The sequence below is a fragment of the Mytilus californianus genome, unplaced genomic scaffold (assembly GCF_021869535.1).
Source record: "Mytilus californianus isolate M0D057914Y unplaced genomic scaffold, xbMytCali1.0.p SCAF_5, whole genome shotgun sequence".
Lineage (NCBI taxonomy): Eukaryota > Metazoa > Mollusca > Bivalvia > Mytilida > Mytilidae > Mytilus > Mytilus californianus.
This window is the reverse complement of record NW_026262701.1, coordinates 111,505,332-111,522,231: the sequence shown is the minus strand read 5'-3', so window position 1 is coordinate 111,522,231 and position 16,900 is coordinate 111,505,332. Positions and strand designations below refer to the sequence as shown.

General features: G+C 33.1%; 1 protein-coding gene across 2 annotated transcripts; it reads left to right on the top strand.

Annotated features, from left to right (window-relative positions):
* Positions 1-347: 347 nt before the first annotated feature.
* On the top strand, positions 348-15,768 carry LOC127700638 (uncharacterized). Of its 2 annotated transcripts, none has more exons than XM_052204193.1 (8): positions 348-473; positions 7,261-7,332; positions 8,631-8,681; positions 9,193-9,318; positions 10,003-10,135; positions 10,825-10,925; positions 11,863-12,045; positions 13,857-15,768. In XM_052204193.1, the coding sequence occupies exons 2-8, from the start codon at positions 7,264-7,266 to the stop codon at positions 13,887-13,889; spliced, it is 696 nt and encodes a 231-aa protein (XP_052060153.1). In that variant the 5' UTR covers positions 348-473; positions 7,261-7,263; the 3' UTR covers positions 13,890-15,768. The 2 variants fall into 2 exon arrangements, with proteins under 2 accessions (XP_052060153.1, XP_052060152.1); XM_052204192.1 differs by lacking the exon at positions 348-473 and adding an exon at positions 582-731.
* Positions 15,769-16,900: the final 1,132 nt, after the last annotated feature.

Genomic DNA, 16,900 nt, shown 5'->3' with positions numbered 1-16,900 from the left:
ACAGGACATTTTTTATTAATATTATTGAAAACTTCAAAAGCCAATGATCTCATTCTTCTAATTTTTAAAGATGGTAATTTTGATTTGCAGAGTAGATCTTCATAACTTGCTGAATAGTCTTCATAAATAAATCTTACTGTGCTCTCTCTTGAATTTTCTCAATCTTTTTTGTATCAAATCTTTTTAACGTCTAATGTTAGAATATATAAAGAATAAATTAACATTTTTATTACTGGCGGAGGACTACTCGTCACATGTAAATATAACATTTTAAGCGTTAGGATACATTGACTTTTATATTGGTGGAGGATTACTCATCATATGAGGTGCTCCTTCATTGGAGGAAGATTCGATTTAAAGTTACAGTTTGCAAAACAAACACACATGTGATCTAGAACGAATAATTATTTATAAGGAAATCGAAAGTAGACGTCGCAAAGTATTTGCATACTTTCGTTATTTTATTTTAAAGTGTAAGTTGTTAGCTGTATTTTTATTAAGGAATTGAACATGACCTGTAAATTCAAAACATTTCAAATGCCTGGAGTGTACAACTATATAATTTGAGAAAATGACTAATTCTCATTCACTGTTGACATCACCTGATCATACCATAAACAATTACACATAACTACAAGCCAGATAGGGTATTACACCTGTGTTTAATCCTCATATATAGCTATATCTGTTTGTTACACTTGAAATTATATTATATACTGAATTATTTTACGGTGAGTTATGCATTTAAATTTAAAAGATATCTGGAGCTGCATATAAATGTCATAAATGTTTGTTCCTCTTCTACATAAACGCATTATTTTCTATAAAATATTTACATCCAAAAGTGGCAAAATAATGGTAGAAGTAGAAGTATACATATGATTGAAGTTTTATAAACTGCAGATTTGACAGAAATTTTTGAGGACACACATTACAATGTACCAAAAGATGTTTATCTGGGTGTTTTGGGAAATGCCCTTTTAACATGTTTAATGCCATTTTTGGAAGTCTGGTTCATTTAATTGGTTCAAAATTAGTGGGATAAGCTAATACAGTATGATTTAATAATTATTTCTCATCTGCTCATAGGGAATGGATCCTTTCAACAACATTTGGGAATGGCAGAAATAATAACCTGTGCGAACTTAGGCCATGGAAAAATGAACGTTGGTTTCCCCTAACATGTGAAAATTATTAAGGCCAGGCAGGCAGGAAAATCTATGTATATTATATTAATATTTTTAGTGAAAAATAACTGTTGCTCTACAGAGAATGTTGTTGTTAATTATTGACAGTAAATTCTTATTATACATTTTTTATTGTGGTATAATCTATGTGAAACTAAAGGAATGATAATTAAGCAATGTTGAAACACTTTTAAGAGATTATCAGACAATTTTAATAAGAATCATTGAAAATTATCAAAAGAAATCAAAGCAACACTTTTCTTTTCATCTGCCAAAATTTTTTTTAAAAAATGAAATAAAAAAAAATTGACCCAGAGGGTTAAAACATATGGCAGGTTTGGGGAAACACACAATCATTTTTTGCATTGCCTTACATACATATCAGGAAGAGGATATGTTAATGTGAAATCAATATGGACTCAGCATGCTCAACCTTGTACTAGACCAATGGACCTCGTAGGCTGAGTGGTTAAAGTAGTTCATCTAATGTATCACTTGCCTGTCAACACTGGGGTTGTGAGATCAAACCCTAAACAATCAATCAATCAATTGTAATAGACCCACACCCTGGGTTTGATAGTTAACAACATGCTATTTAGCAATTAAAGGTACCAATCAATCTGAGGAAGACTGTCACCCTACCTGGACACATTATTTAGTCTTTGCTCGTTATCCTAAATGCTGTGAGCTTAATGAAGAAGAATTGAATTACAATTTTCAATTCTGTGGTTTGACCAAGTTCAGAATCGAACCCACTGATTCCCTTACTCTAGGCAAGCATGCTACCATTTTGTTACTTGTTTTTATGCTTTGTTTCTGATTAGTTAAGCCCTTTTCAACTGATTTTTATAGTTTTTTCATATGTTGTGCAGTTACAAATGTACACCAATGTCCCAGGTTAGGGAGAGGACTGGGCACCCACAAACATGTTGAACCAAACACAATCTGTATGTGCCTGTCCCAAGTCAGGAGCCTGAAATTCAGTGTTTGTTGTTGGTTCATGTCTGTCATATTTGTTTTTATACGACTGCTAAAAATTTGCGTTCGAATATTGCTATCACGTCGTCGTCGTCGTCCGAAGACATATGGTATTTTTCTAGTTTTCAGACAATAACTTGTGTTTAAGTGTATGGATGTCTCTTAAATTGTACCACATTTTACAAAAAGAAAATTTCTTCAAACACTATTTTTAGGCAGTTAAGCTGCCTTATGCGAGCACCCTAGATTTGTGTTCTACCCAATAAATGCTGAAATACCTGCCATTGTTATTATCTAGCTGGCTATTATGTTTTTTATAACTAATTGGACATTTTTTTAATACTTTTATTTCTGGAATACAAAAAATATGACCAGAAAAACCTTAAATGATCGTCGAACTACCCAAAACTTTTGAAGTTGCACATAGGAAGTAGTGCTCAATAGAAATCCGTACGTAGTTTATTATCCCCTGTGCTTTTGGCTACGATGTCAAAGAACAATTATATGAAATATTTCATCGCCGAAAATCGGTAATTACAAGTCGTTTATATTTCCCAAATGGCAAAATGAGCAGGAATATTGTTCATGTACAACAAATCTCTATGATAGAGGAAATAAAGTTATATAAGTGGGCGGTAATTTTTAACTTATCTTGCCAAATAAGCTCGAATTAAGGTTGTTGTTATTTTATGAATGAAATGAGGTCATGAAACAGATGCGGAAATCGACGTTGATGGGATGTTCTAAGTAATGTGGACAACTCTTCCCCGAGACAAGTCGGACCGAATCCACTCAAACCGTCTAAGAAGACAACTTTGACCGTTTGTCAGATTTACTAAGGGTTTCATAAAATATTAGACTAACATGTCTAGCGGAGCCATTAATCTTTTGTTTGTGCATTGGGGTCTATTTAGGGGTATTTGGAGGGGCCTGAAGAAGGGAGGGGTTTACTATAGAACCCTATGGGATTTTATTTTTAAAATAAAATTTTCAAATGACTTTTTCTCGAAAACAGTAAGTGATAGACACATGCAGTCTTCAGTAATGAGAACAGGACAAAAAAAAATCAACCAAAATATAGGGTGAGTCCCTAGGGGTCATCCGAACCCCCTTCAATTTGAAAATGTACTTTTATCTTGTAAACCGTCGCGATCCCCAACCCTAAACAATATATTTACTTGTATGGGACAATAAAAGAAATCAAATGAAAATAATTTGGGGGAGTCCCTGGTGTCGTCCCACCCCCTCCTGTTTGAGAACTTGGAAATGGTCGAGATCCCCACCCCTAAACCATATATATTCATGTATGGGACAATAAAACAAATCAAATGAAATATAGGGGAGTCCCTGGGGTCTCCCTACCCTCTCCTGTTTGAGAACTTGTAAACAGTCGATATCCCCACCCCTAAACCATATATATTCATGTATGGGACAATATAACAAATCAAATGAAATATATAGGGAGTCCCTGGGGTCACCCCAACCTCTCCTGTTTGAGAACTTGGAAATGGTTGAGATCCCCACCCCTGAACCATATACATTCATGAATGGGACAATAAAACAAATCAAATGAAATATAGGGGGAGTCCCTGGGGAAACCCCACCCCTTCCTGTTTGAGAACTTGTAAACAGTCAAGATCCCCACCCCTAAACCATATATATTCATGTATGGGACAATATAACAAATCAAATGAAATATATGGGGAGTTCCTCGGGCCAACCCACCCCTCCTGTTTGAGAACTTGGAAATGGTCGAGATCCCCATCCCTAAACCATATATATGCATGTATGGGACAATAAAACAAATCAAATGAAATATAGGGGGAGTCCATGGGGACACCTCACCCCCTCTTGTTTGAGAACTTGTAAACAGTCAAGATCCCCACCCTTAAACCATATATATTCATGTATGGGACAATAAAAGAAATCAAATGAAATATAGGGGAGTCCCTGGGGTCTCCCCACCCCCTCCTGTTTGAGAACTTGTAAACAGTCGATATACCCACCCCTAAACCATATATATTCATGTATGGGACAATATAACAAATCAAATGAAATATATAGGGAGTCCCTGGGGTCACCCCAACCTCTCCTGTTTGAGAACTTGGAAATGGTTGAGATCCCCACCCCTAAACCATATACATTCATGAATGGGACAATAAAACAAATTAAATGAAATATAGGGGGAGTCCCTTGGGTCACCCCACCCCTTCCTGTTTGAGAACTTGTAAACAGTCAAGATCCCCACCCCTAAACCATATATATTCATGTATGGGACAATATAACAAATCAAATGAAATATATGGGGAGTTCCTCGGGCCAACCCACCCCTCCTGTTTGAGAACTTGGAAATGGTCGAGATCCCCACCCCTAAACCATATATATATGCATGTATGGGACAATAAAACAAATCAAATGAAATATAGGGGGAGTCCATGGGGACACCTCACCCCCTCTTGTTTGAGAACTTGTAAAGAGTCAAGATCCCCACCCTTAAACCATATATATTCATGTATTGGACAATATAACAAATCAAATGAAATATTTGGGGAGTCCCTGGGGTCACCCCACTCCCTCCTGTTTGAGAACTTGGAAATGGTCGAGATCCCCACCCCTAAACCATATGTATTCATGTATGGGACAATATAACAAATCAAATGAAATATTTGGGGAGTCCCTTGGGTCACCCCACCCCCTCCTGTTTGAGAACTTGTAAACGGTCGAGATACCCACACTTAAACCATATTTATTCCTGTTCATCATTTCAAAAAGATTTGAATGACATACAGGGTCAATCTCCTAGGTGTCACATATGTATATCACTTTACTAGACCAAACCAATATGAACTGGACTTTGCCCAATGTCAGGAGACCATGGGAATGACGAATTATGGGGGCTTTGTTTGGGAGACTTCGTAACCGCATCCTGTTACAATTATTTCTTGTTTATTATAAAATTTTATTGATGCAAAAAATGAGTCTAGGTTAATTGAATTTACTTTAATTATTTATTAAATTATTTCTGGGCCTATAATAATTTTCATTTATGGCTCATTTTAAAGAAAACATATAAATCTTTCAAGCAGTGTAAAGCCCGAGAATGTTTGACCAACTGTTTTATAATCACCTGTCATTTTATTCCAAACTTGGTATGGAGTAACATCATGCACTTGGGGGTGAAGATGGGGGTCATTTACATTGATATATGAGTTGCTTTTGAAAACCTTGATGAAATATTAATTAATTTGCCTTAATAATCAATTCATTTAATGAACATAAATGTACAATATACGAATGTTTAATGTTTATTCTTTCAAATCTTAAAAAAAAATTGAAGCAACACTGCCACAGTTTTCATAATTACGTTTGCCTTTTGTTTTTGGTTAACTGCCTACAGCGCTTACAGTGCTTTGATTTTTTGTGGAGGGGGGAGGGGGTGTAAAAAAAACACTTTTTTGGGGGGGGGGGGGGGCAATTTTTTTTTCCTCAAGATTTAAGAAATTATTAATTTTCACCAATGAATATAAATTCAAATCATATAACCAATTTCAAGTTCTTTGACTACATTTATTCTGTGTCAGAAACCTATAATGTGTCAAATATTTAATTACAATCCAAATTCAGACCTGTATCAAGCTTGAATATTGTGTCCATTTTTGCCCCAACTGTTCTTGGTTGGACCTCTGCGTTCGTATCCAGCTGCGCTCAGTGAAGCACATTTTTGTCGAGCCTGCGACTTTTGTTGCAGAAAGCTCAACATAGGGATAGTGATCCGGCAGCGGCGGCGTTAGCTAACTTCTTAAAAGCTTTATATTTTAGAAGGTGGAAGACCTGGATGCTTCATACTTTGTATATGGCTGCCTCATGTTACGAAGTTTCCGTCATTCACATGTCCAATGTCCTTGACCTCATTTTCATGGTTCAGTGACTACTTGAAAAAAAAGTTAACATTTTTTGTAATGTTAATTTCTCTCTTATTATAAGTAGTAGGATAACTATATTTGGTATGTGCGTACCTTGCAAGGTCCTCATGCCCGTCAGACAGTTTTCACTTGACCTCGACCTCATTTCATGGATCAGTGAACAAGGTTAAGTTTTGGTGGTCAAGTCCATATCTCCGATACTATAAGCATTTGGTCAAGTATATTCGGTGTATGGAAGGACTGTAAGGTGTACATGTCCAACTGGCAGGTGTCATCTGACCTTGACCTCATTTTCATGGTTCAGTGGTTATAGTTAAGTTTTGTGTTTTGGTCTGTTTTTCTTATACTGTATGCAATAGGTCTACTATATTTGGTGTATGGAATGATTGTAAGGTGTACATGTCTAGCTGGCAGGTGTCATTTGACCTTGACCTCATTTTCATGGTTCAGTGGTCAAAGTTAAGATTTTGAGTTTTGGTCTTTTTTTCTAATACTATATGCAATGGTCAACTATATTTGGTGTATGGAAATATTTTTTTATCTATTTGTCAGTCGCGCAGGTTTTATTTGACCTTGACCTCATTTTCACAGTTCATTGCTCAGTGTTAAGTTTTTGTGTTTTGGTCTGTTTTTCTTAAACTATAAGCAATAGGTCAACTATATTTGTTGTATGGAAGAATTGTTAGCTGTACATGCCTGCCTGGCATGGTTCATCTGACCTTGACCTCATTTTCATGGTTCATTGGTCAATGTTTAGTTTTCTTGGTTAATGTTAAGTTTATGTGACAGTTGTAATAAAGCTTTATATTAAGGATTATCAGCATAATATCAGTGATTAGTAAAGAAGGCGAGACATTTCAGCGTGTGCATTCTTGTTTGTAAATCGTTTTGTTATAAACTAGGCTGTAAGTTAACTCAATTAAATTGTTTCATATTTTTCATTGGCAATCATTCCACATCTCCTGTTTTTTATAACAAGAGACTTCTGAAAAATAATGCATTATTAATACTTGCACAATTGAATTTATGTATGTATGTTGTCAGGTAAGACTTTAAAAGGCATTTCAGGTGTTCTTAAGCTTTATTTGTAGGTCAGCTGATACATTTACTACTATTTCAATTAATTTTATTTCCTGTAGTATGTGTTTAATTTGTTTTTTAATTCTTTATAGACAATGGCACATAAAGGACCTCCACCACCGTATCAGTACCAAGGACCACCTCCTGCAGGTTATGCATCCAATGTAGGTATAGTTGTTATAAGCAAAGTATTTTATAAAATAACTTACATCAGATAGACAGGACGGCTATCGGTAATAAAACTTTACTCTGTACTCAGAGTACAAAATTTGTACTTGAAACCAAAAGCCTTGCGGTCATAAAACTTTCAAGTTCGATTATTGTACTCAGACTCAGATTTCCACCAATAAAAATACTGGATTTGGTGTTTCGAGCACAAATTTTGTACTACGAGTACTGAGTAAAGTTTTATGACAGAGAGCCCAGATCTAGTATTTGTTTTCATTGGTGGAATTCTTAGTCTGAGTATGATAATCGTTGAAATTTTTATGACCGCAAAGCCAGATCTCTTAACGATATTATGTAACATATAATGGACTCATAAAAAGAATAACATTGAAAAAATAATGGACAATACAAAACAACTACACTAACCACTAATCCAAAACACTTCTGAAAAAATATTTGTACAAAAAACAATAAATTTATTGATTGATTGGTGTTTAAAGCCACTTTCAGCACTATTGCACTATTTCATGGCAGTCATTTTTTATTGGTGGAGGAATCTGGAGTGTGGGAGAAAATCACTGATCTTTGATAGGAAAACTGACAATCCTTGTCAATTAAGATTGGAGTCAAATGCACCTGCCAGGTGCAGGATCTGGACTCACAACCTCAATTTCGACAGACTAATGATACAGAAGTTGGACTACTTAGATCACTCAGCCACTGAGGCCCCCCAAACAACAATAAAAAATGCATGTTAATGTTAATGCTTTCACACATGTAACCACCAAGTTTAGCACCAAGTATAGAAATCTTGTCATCTAACAGTTATCTAACAGTTCATAATATTGTATATTCTCTACACATAAGAACTCTAATCCCTGTAGTAAACAGGATAACTACTCCTGTTTTATTTTGACAAATCGCAGACTTTATGTTAACAGGATACTGGTAACTACTTTGTGATGTTTATTTTGACAAATCGCAGACTTTATGTTAACAGGATACTGGTAACTACATGGTGATGTTTATTTTGACAAATCACCTGATCACAGACTTTATATGTTAACAGGATACTGGTAACTACTTTGTGATGTTTATTTTGACAAATCACCTGATCACAGACTTTGTATGTTAACAGGATACTGGTAACTACTTTGTGATGTTTATTTTGACAAATCACCTGATCACAGACTTTGTATGTTAACAGGATACTGGTAACTACTTTGTGATGTTTATAGACCAATCACAGACCTTGGGTTAATTAGATAATTAATCTGTGATTTTTATTTTACAGACAACAGTATATGTCAACCAGCCACCAACAAAAGTTGTACATACATCATCTGTAAGTTGGAAAATCAAAAGATATTTGTATGAGTTAAGATTGTAACAAATTACTTAATACATGTAGGTTTTCTGGTCTCAAAATTAATGTAAGATAGTCAGATAAGTTTAACAAAGTCTGCATATTCATAGCAAATATAGGAAAAAACTCTGACCAAATATCCATTTGATTTCAATTTCATTTTATAATGACACACTTTTTAGATTGTTACTTACTCCATGCATAATTTTAAACACACTATCTCTATTCAAATTGCGTAATAAGGATTGCAATTTTGCAATAATGAAACTCTCCATACGCTTGACATTTTGAAAAAGTTATGTAAAGAAATTGTTTAACTGAAAGTGCAAGAAAGGAAAAATCACTCAATGCTAATGGAAAGTTAAAAAAATAATGACAATTAGAAGGGAACAGTCAAATTGTATTTTTGTATTTTGCTTTGATTGTTTAAATCTGTATTCTATTAGTTAGAGATTGGTACAAATGACAATTTATTTTCTTGATCTTATAGCCAGGATTGTTTGGATCAATCATGAAAGAAGTGAACAGTGTAGGCAGAGAGGTAGAAAAAGGTCTGAATTGGGCAGGTAACCAGATTGACCATGCTGTCAAACAGTGTGAGACTGGAAATATTCTGGTAAGTAGACTTGAAACCAGACTGATCATTCAGTAAAATATTAGAAAATAATCTTGTTTAGTAGACTGGTTGAAAAGAAAAAGAAAATACCAAGGGGGCACTCTAAAATCATTTCCAATAAAAACAAACAAAAAAATAGCCAAAAATAAAAACCATGAAAGATCAAACTACAATAACAAAAGATTACATAGAAAACAAAAGACTGAGCAACAAGGACCCCACTGGTTTTACTCCTCATAGAAGATATTCATGGTAAACACTCTTAATACATATCTTCCATAAGGAGTGCAACCTTTAATGCAAACGATTTTTAACACAGCGAAATATTTGCATTTTTTTTTTATTAACTTTTTAAAAATTTTCTTTATATATTATTTACATCATATCAATTTCTTAAACAATAAAACAAAAAAGAAAAAAGGAATCACCAATAATATTGTACAGTTCAACAGACCACACTAACACCCAACTCCTCTGACAAAATTGATGTGCTTTGAAATACATTTACATAAAAAAGAGGCGAAAGATACCAAAGGGACATTCAAACTCAGAAGTTGAAAATAAACTGACAATTCCATGGCTAAAAAAGAAAAAGACAAACAGACAAACAACAGTACACAAAACACAACATAGAAAACTAAAGATTGAGCCACAAATATTTATATATGGTATATATTTTTTCAGCAAACATTCCAGACAAACAATGTTGTACAGCTAGTATCACGTGCCAGCGGACGATCACTACAGATTGTGATGTCACCAACACAACAGTTAGTCATTGATGGATGTGGTGCCGAGGGACCTCAGGCTTTTAACAGTAAGCTTCATGAGCCAATGGATTATCACTATATACTGTAATGTAACCAATTAATAAAACATAAAATAAAGTGGTAGATGGGAGTTGTGCACAAGCATTGTTTCTAAGCTAATGGATGTTCACAAGATTTTCAATGAGTACTTTTAAACTATCAAAACCGGACACTAAAACAGTACTTAAACTATCAAAACCGGACACTAAAATAGTACTTAAACTATCAAAACCGGACACTAAAATAGTAAAACTATCAAAACCGGACACTAAAAACAGTACTTAAACTATCAAAACCGGACACTAAAACAGTACTTAAACTATCAAAACGGGACACTAAAATAGTACTTAAACTATCAAAACCGGACACTAAAATAGTAAAACTATCAAAACCGGACACTAAAAACAGTACTTAAACTATCAAAACCGGACACTAAAACTATCAAAACCGGACACTAAAAAAGTACTTAAACTATCAAAACCGGACACTAAAATAGTACTTAAACTATCAAAACCGGACACTAAAATAGTAAAACTATCAAAACCGGACACTAAAATAGTACAATGATATACTGTGAAAACAATCCCAAATATGGGCATTGTGGTTATTCCAATATCTTGAAAAGCCTTATATGCGTTTCTTGTTTCAAGTGTTTGATTTTAATGTACATGTACCTAAAAGTTTTTTAATTTTTCAGCTTTATGGACTGTAGTAAATGAGGGCAATAACCAAGTTCGTCTCCATAACAACAATAACTACATTGCTGTTGTCAATGGTTTAACACAGCTAGTTCACATGGTGAGTTTTTACATAGTCACAATAGTTGTTTCCTTTTAATTTTGACGAAGTTTATTAATGAAATCAAATAAACCTGTTCATAATCTCTAAATTAGAATTATTTGTTCATATCGTAATTCATAATTTTTTGTGCAAAAATCAAGAAAGTCTGGTCCTGTGATTAAATAAGGAACTAATAAAAAATTGATGGTATTGTGTTACTTATGATTTTAAAAAAATTCCCATAGCAGTGTATAAGGTGATGGTACTTCAAGGGGATATGTATTTGAGACTGCCTTTAAAAGAGTGGAAATAGAAATGAAAGGATGAGCTGATATTCAATAACATTATACTAGTCAGTAGTATTTTTGTTGTGAAATTGGAATCTGCATAAAGAGCAAGATTTAGGCATGCAATTGAGAAAAATAAAGTATCTCATTATTATAAATATTTTACATGGAAGGTACAGTCCATTGAATGGCATGTTCTATACCTGTACTTTGTTAGTTGTATATATATAAAAGGAAATATCAGATACACCTAAATAATGACAGTAATCCATCAACACACAAACATCAGTTCACCAAAAACATGAGAAAAGACACCTACTGGTGACAATAAAAAAATTTATGTAAAATTGTACGATCTCCATGATGAATACTTTATTTAATACACATTTTTTGCACTATTTGGAGTATGATGATATAAAAGTTTACCCTTCACTAGTCAGACAAGACTGTATCTGGCACTAACCCTGTGGTTAATCACGAGGACTCTTAAAACCGTGGTTTCATTATAACTTATGGAGTACCAGTTATTGTGGACAGGTGAACCACCAATTTTCAGCATGAGGCTAAATACACAGAATTTTCTAAACCACAAAATCAAGTATCCATGAAAATTGGAACGCAAGAAAATAAATGAAACTGCAGTATGAAAATAATTTTTCTATAAACAGCCACCAGGTACAATGCATGGAGCAGAAACAAAAATCCAGTTACATCAGACCAATCAGTTTGTTACCATGGCATCATGTAAAACTGTGACACAACATGTTGGTGTGTTAGAAAATGGACAACTAAAGTCTGCATTGGCCACACATAGAAATGACACTCATGCTATGTTTGGTGTTAGACTGATTGTAAGTATTAATACTAGAGAGACAACCATCTCAGATTTTGTTTGAAATAATAACTTTTACTGTAAAAGGTAAACAAGGGTTGATGTACATAAAAACAAAATTTGACACTTTACTGTTAGCTCAAAAATGAAAAAAAAACACTTAATAAATCTCATGCGATTTTTCACCAAATTTCAGAAACAAAATTTAATTTCATTTTGTATATCTATTATTTCCATTACATTCAATTTGATTTCCATAAGCATCCTTTTCACTTGGAACTTGTTTGTATGTCTAAACATCAATGTTTCTTTTTTTACATGAAGCACTTCTGAAACAGAAGTAGTTAAAAATGTGTATACATGTATTAATAAACAGCCTTAGTGTTTCCTGCAGCTTTTGAAAAGGGCAGGGTAATTTTTTTTCTCAGAGGGCACTTGTAGTGTGGTTGGCTACACTTTAAGGGCACCCTTTGTGTGGAGGACTACACTTTTAGGGCACTGTTTACATAGAATATACCATTGTTTCATATTTATTGGTAAGAAATAAAGATATGTATATTACTATTAGATTTTTAATTTAATTCCTTTTTGTAATAAAATTATCAATTCTAGACTAAGCTAATATAATCTTGATCATGTTCTTTGTGCAACTGCCTCATTTCATTCAATAACTCCAGTTATAAACTTTAATACTGGATGCCTGAGACTTATTGTCTAAGGATGTGTTGTGAAAGTGGACTATGCATGACAAAGAGCAAATGCAATGCATTGCTTTTTAGATGCATAAAAGAAGTGCTAAAATTATGCCTTTTGGATCTCACATGTTTATACCATTCAAAGCTACCTTGGCTCATAACTGTACAAATAGTTTTTGGATATTCAAAGATTTGTATAGCAAGACTTACTATACATATATTCTTCTGCTTTTCATCTTTTTTCCATTCATGTTTTTGTTATTGAAACGTTGATTTTTAGTACTATTCAAATCTATATCAGCTATATTCTTAACTTTAATTTTATTAAGATAACATCAGTATGAAAGCCGACGTAAATTCACATCCAATTGAAGTCTCGACCAACCGAATAGTATAAATAGAAAATATAAACAAACATTGGATTGTTTACGTAATCAGTGGTAATTTTCATCCCATGCATCGTAAAATTATAACTCAAACGATCGCCTGGTTCCCTTTTAAATTGTCTAGAATTTTAAATTTGTAGAGATACAAATCCATGTTGTCCCTATTATATTCAATCATGAATTGTATTTGTAATCTGTCGCTTCAAAACTGTTCAAACATAATTACGAAATTCAACTAGACATCATTGAGATGGGAGCCATCTCTGTGGGCCCCGCTGACCTTGAACTATGGCCTAGGAAGTTGTACAAACATTATGATACACCCTCTGGTGTTGGTTAATATACTTGTCAAGTATAAAGTATGAAATTATAACGGTTCTCTAGATATAGAGCGGACAAAATTTGTTACGGACAGACTGATCACTATAGGGCGACCAGCCACTAGGTGGGGCCCTAAAAAAATGTCAGCCATTAAAATTTGATTTTGTTCCAAGGAAATAACCCAAAACGGTCTTGCTAAAAGATGAATTGCAGAACCGCTTTTAAATTACAGCGGGGCGTTCTACAATACAACAGAAAAGGGGCATGGCGCCAAATTTTTTTTCTAAAAATGGCAGGGCATCAAGAAAACACGGCATGACGCCATACCATGCCAAAACCTCCTGCAGGAAACACTAAGCCTAAAACACATTGCAACTTATTCTTTCTCATTATAGAATCAGTTTAACATCAATGTTTTCTTATTGTAGTCTACACCGTATGCTGGAGCACCTGCTAAATGATAAAGATCTAGGAATGTCATCTGATCATGTGATATATACAAACTACATGTACTTTGTAATCAAGTAAATACACTTTGATGTCTGATGTTTATCTTGTTATTTTTATTGACGTTAATCAATAGTTAGGGCAATTAACCAGTTATACTCTCTTGCAAATCAGTGTTCACCAGTTAGTGCCATAGTTTATATGCAACTTTTCTTTTTCATTCTCAATTTAACCTCTTACAACAATATCTAATATGAAATTGAAGCATGATTAAAATAACACTTATATAGCCTGATATTTACGAGACTTTCTATTTATTTATGTAGACATACAAATAAACAGCATTATATTATTGGGTTACATTTCACTTTCCTAGAAATACTAACTCATTATCATTTTGGAGTAGGTCTTTATAAATTATTGAATGTTTATGTATTGTAGATTATTTGACCTGTGATCTAGTACTTTATTTTTATATAAATCATTGACAACTGACAGAAGTGTGAGATTAAATAGTGTGTCTTGATTAAGGGGTACATAATGTACAAAATATCTTTCAAATGTTGTAAAATATTATATAGACAAAGCACTTATCCCTTTGATAAGTTACTCCACAAGTAATGAAGAGCAATTAATTGAAAAGAAGACCAATTAAATCAATTAGTTTTTACCAGATTTTATTAATTATTATTTAGTTTTTTTGTTGAATTGTGTCATAATACCATAGAATTGCTTTTATTGAATAAGCACTATAATTATCTCCCCCTGAATTGAGCATATTTGTGCAAACTTTTCTTGTCTGACAAAAATCACAGATTTTTTGATTCATGAATAATCCCATAATTGTTGAATGTAACTATATTTTGATATACATACATACATCTTTGATAAGATCAACTTTCTTTGTCTCCTGGGATGAAAGTTGTTGAAGTGGGACATGCAATCCTGCAGTCTATTGCTTTTTGCGGATATCTGTAGTTTACTGATAAAATGACTAACTTTTTACAGTTAACTTTTAAAAGCAGTGTTTGGTAAACATTTTTTACACATCAATAATTTTGTCAAATCTCATGGATTTTTATGGAACTTTGTCAGAAGCTTCTTCATAATCATTAGATAATTTAGATCAAAAGTTAGCATTTTATTTTTTTTATCCATACAAATTTTACTGATTAATGGTTTCCATTTTTTGCGTTAACATTTAGATACAGTCTGGTGTTTTTTTTTTTTTAGACAAATGTAACTTTGTAAAACATTCATAGAATACAATAAACTTGGATAGAAGCTTTTTTTATGATTAAGTGATATTAAACAAAACCTGTTCAAATAAAAAAAATATTTTCATTTTTCCTTCAGTTATTTAATGATGGATTGACTTAACTAAGTTAAGTTTTTGATTTAATATTTACATTCAGTCTATGGTGATGTTTCTTAGAAGTCAATAACTTTGTCAAATGATCATGGAATATAACAATACTTGGATAGAAGCTTCTTCATAATAAAAAAACAGCATCAAAGAAATATTTTACAATCTAAAAAATAATTCTTTATTTTACTTACTGATAAATGGAGTTAGTTTTTGGCGGTCAGTATTACACTTTTAAAATAGCAATCTCAAGAAAGACCCAGGGAACCCTTTACTTATCTTTATTAGAAAATGTTACCTATTCTTGATTATGTTTTATTGTTTGAAATTATAAACCTTGAATATCTGTACATTTTCTTTCCAAACATTGTATACAATTGAATAATGACATGTTTTTAAATGATTTTATATTTCACTATAATTTATGTAGTGTTTTATTGTTAGCATGGTGTTATTTTGTTATGTTCAGTTGTATTCTTTGTACTTTTGTCATCTATATTTCAATTAAAAAGTGTTTATTATTGTGATTCGACAGTTGTATGTACATTTCCACTCTGTGAACAATAAACCACTTGACAGTGTACACTAGTTTCAGGGGAGATAACCTATATACTTTAGAATACTTTAAATTCAGAAATTACTGTGCATTTGTTATTTTTTACATCACTGGGTCGATACCTCTGCTGGTGGACTATCAGTCCCAGAGGGTATCATCAGCTCAGTAGTCAGTACTTCGGTACTGACATGATTTAACAAACTTTTCTAAAATTGTCCGTTTTTAAATTTTCTAAGGTTTCAACTCCCTCAGGCAAAGTTGACTTTAGATGAATTTGGCTATTTATTTTAGGTATTTTTGTCATATAGCTCTTCAACGGTTTCGGTACTTATACATCCTCGGATTTCAAATGTTTGGCTTTGAGCGTTCCTGATGAAGGTAAATCCAGAAAAGCGCTTCGGATGCATGAAATTATTAAACGTGTTGTTTTCAATTTTTTATTGAGATTGTTGACCAATGAACACAATGGCAAGTTTTATTATTTTGATTTCAGGAAATGCTGCATACAAATTTGATGACTAGATTTAAAATATTGTCCTTTGAAAATTTCATGACAATTGTTGTTTTTAAAAGCTTGTAGATCCATAGCTCATTTTAGTTCATTTGTGTAGAATGGTGACTTACTGATAACATTAGTTTTGTTCTTGTTCCACCTTTCAAGATTATTCTGCCAGGGTGGCATCATGTGATATCAACACATCTAACAATTTGGTATAATAGTTTTACCTTAAGTATTTTGAATCTGCCCATTCTGCATACTGTCTCTCTACTATGGTTAGTTAATGTAAAGATATTCTTGTTTGCATCTTAAGAAGTGTAACTTATATTATCCATTTAGTTATCCTATGCCAATAGCTTTGTTGTGATAAGTTAGTACATTGGTCAGTGTGAGCTATATTATTATTTGGTGATCATTGTTTACACCTTCAAAAATAATTTCCTCTGATACCAATGGACCAATTGGATATAAATTTTGTCAAAATTATCCCTAGAGAAAAGGGTATATTGACTTAACACGAGTGTACACACTGAAATGTCTCGCCTCCTTTACTGACAATTGCTTTTGTGTTGAAAGTCTCAAAGATAAAGGTTTTACTACAAGT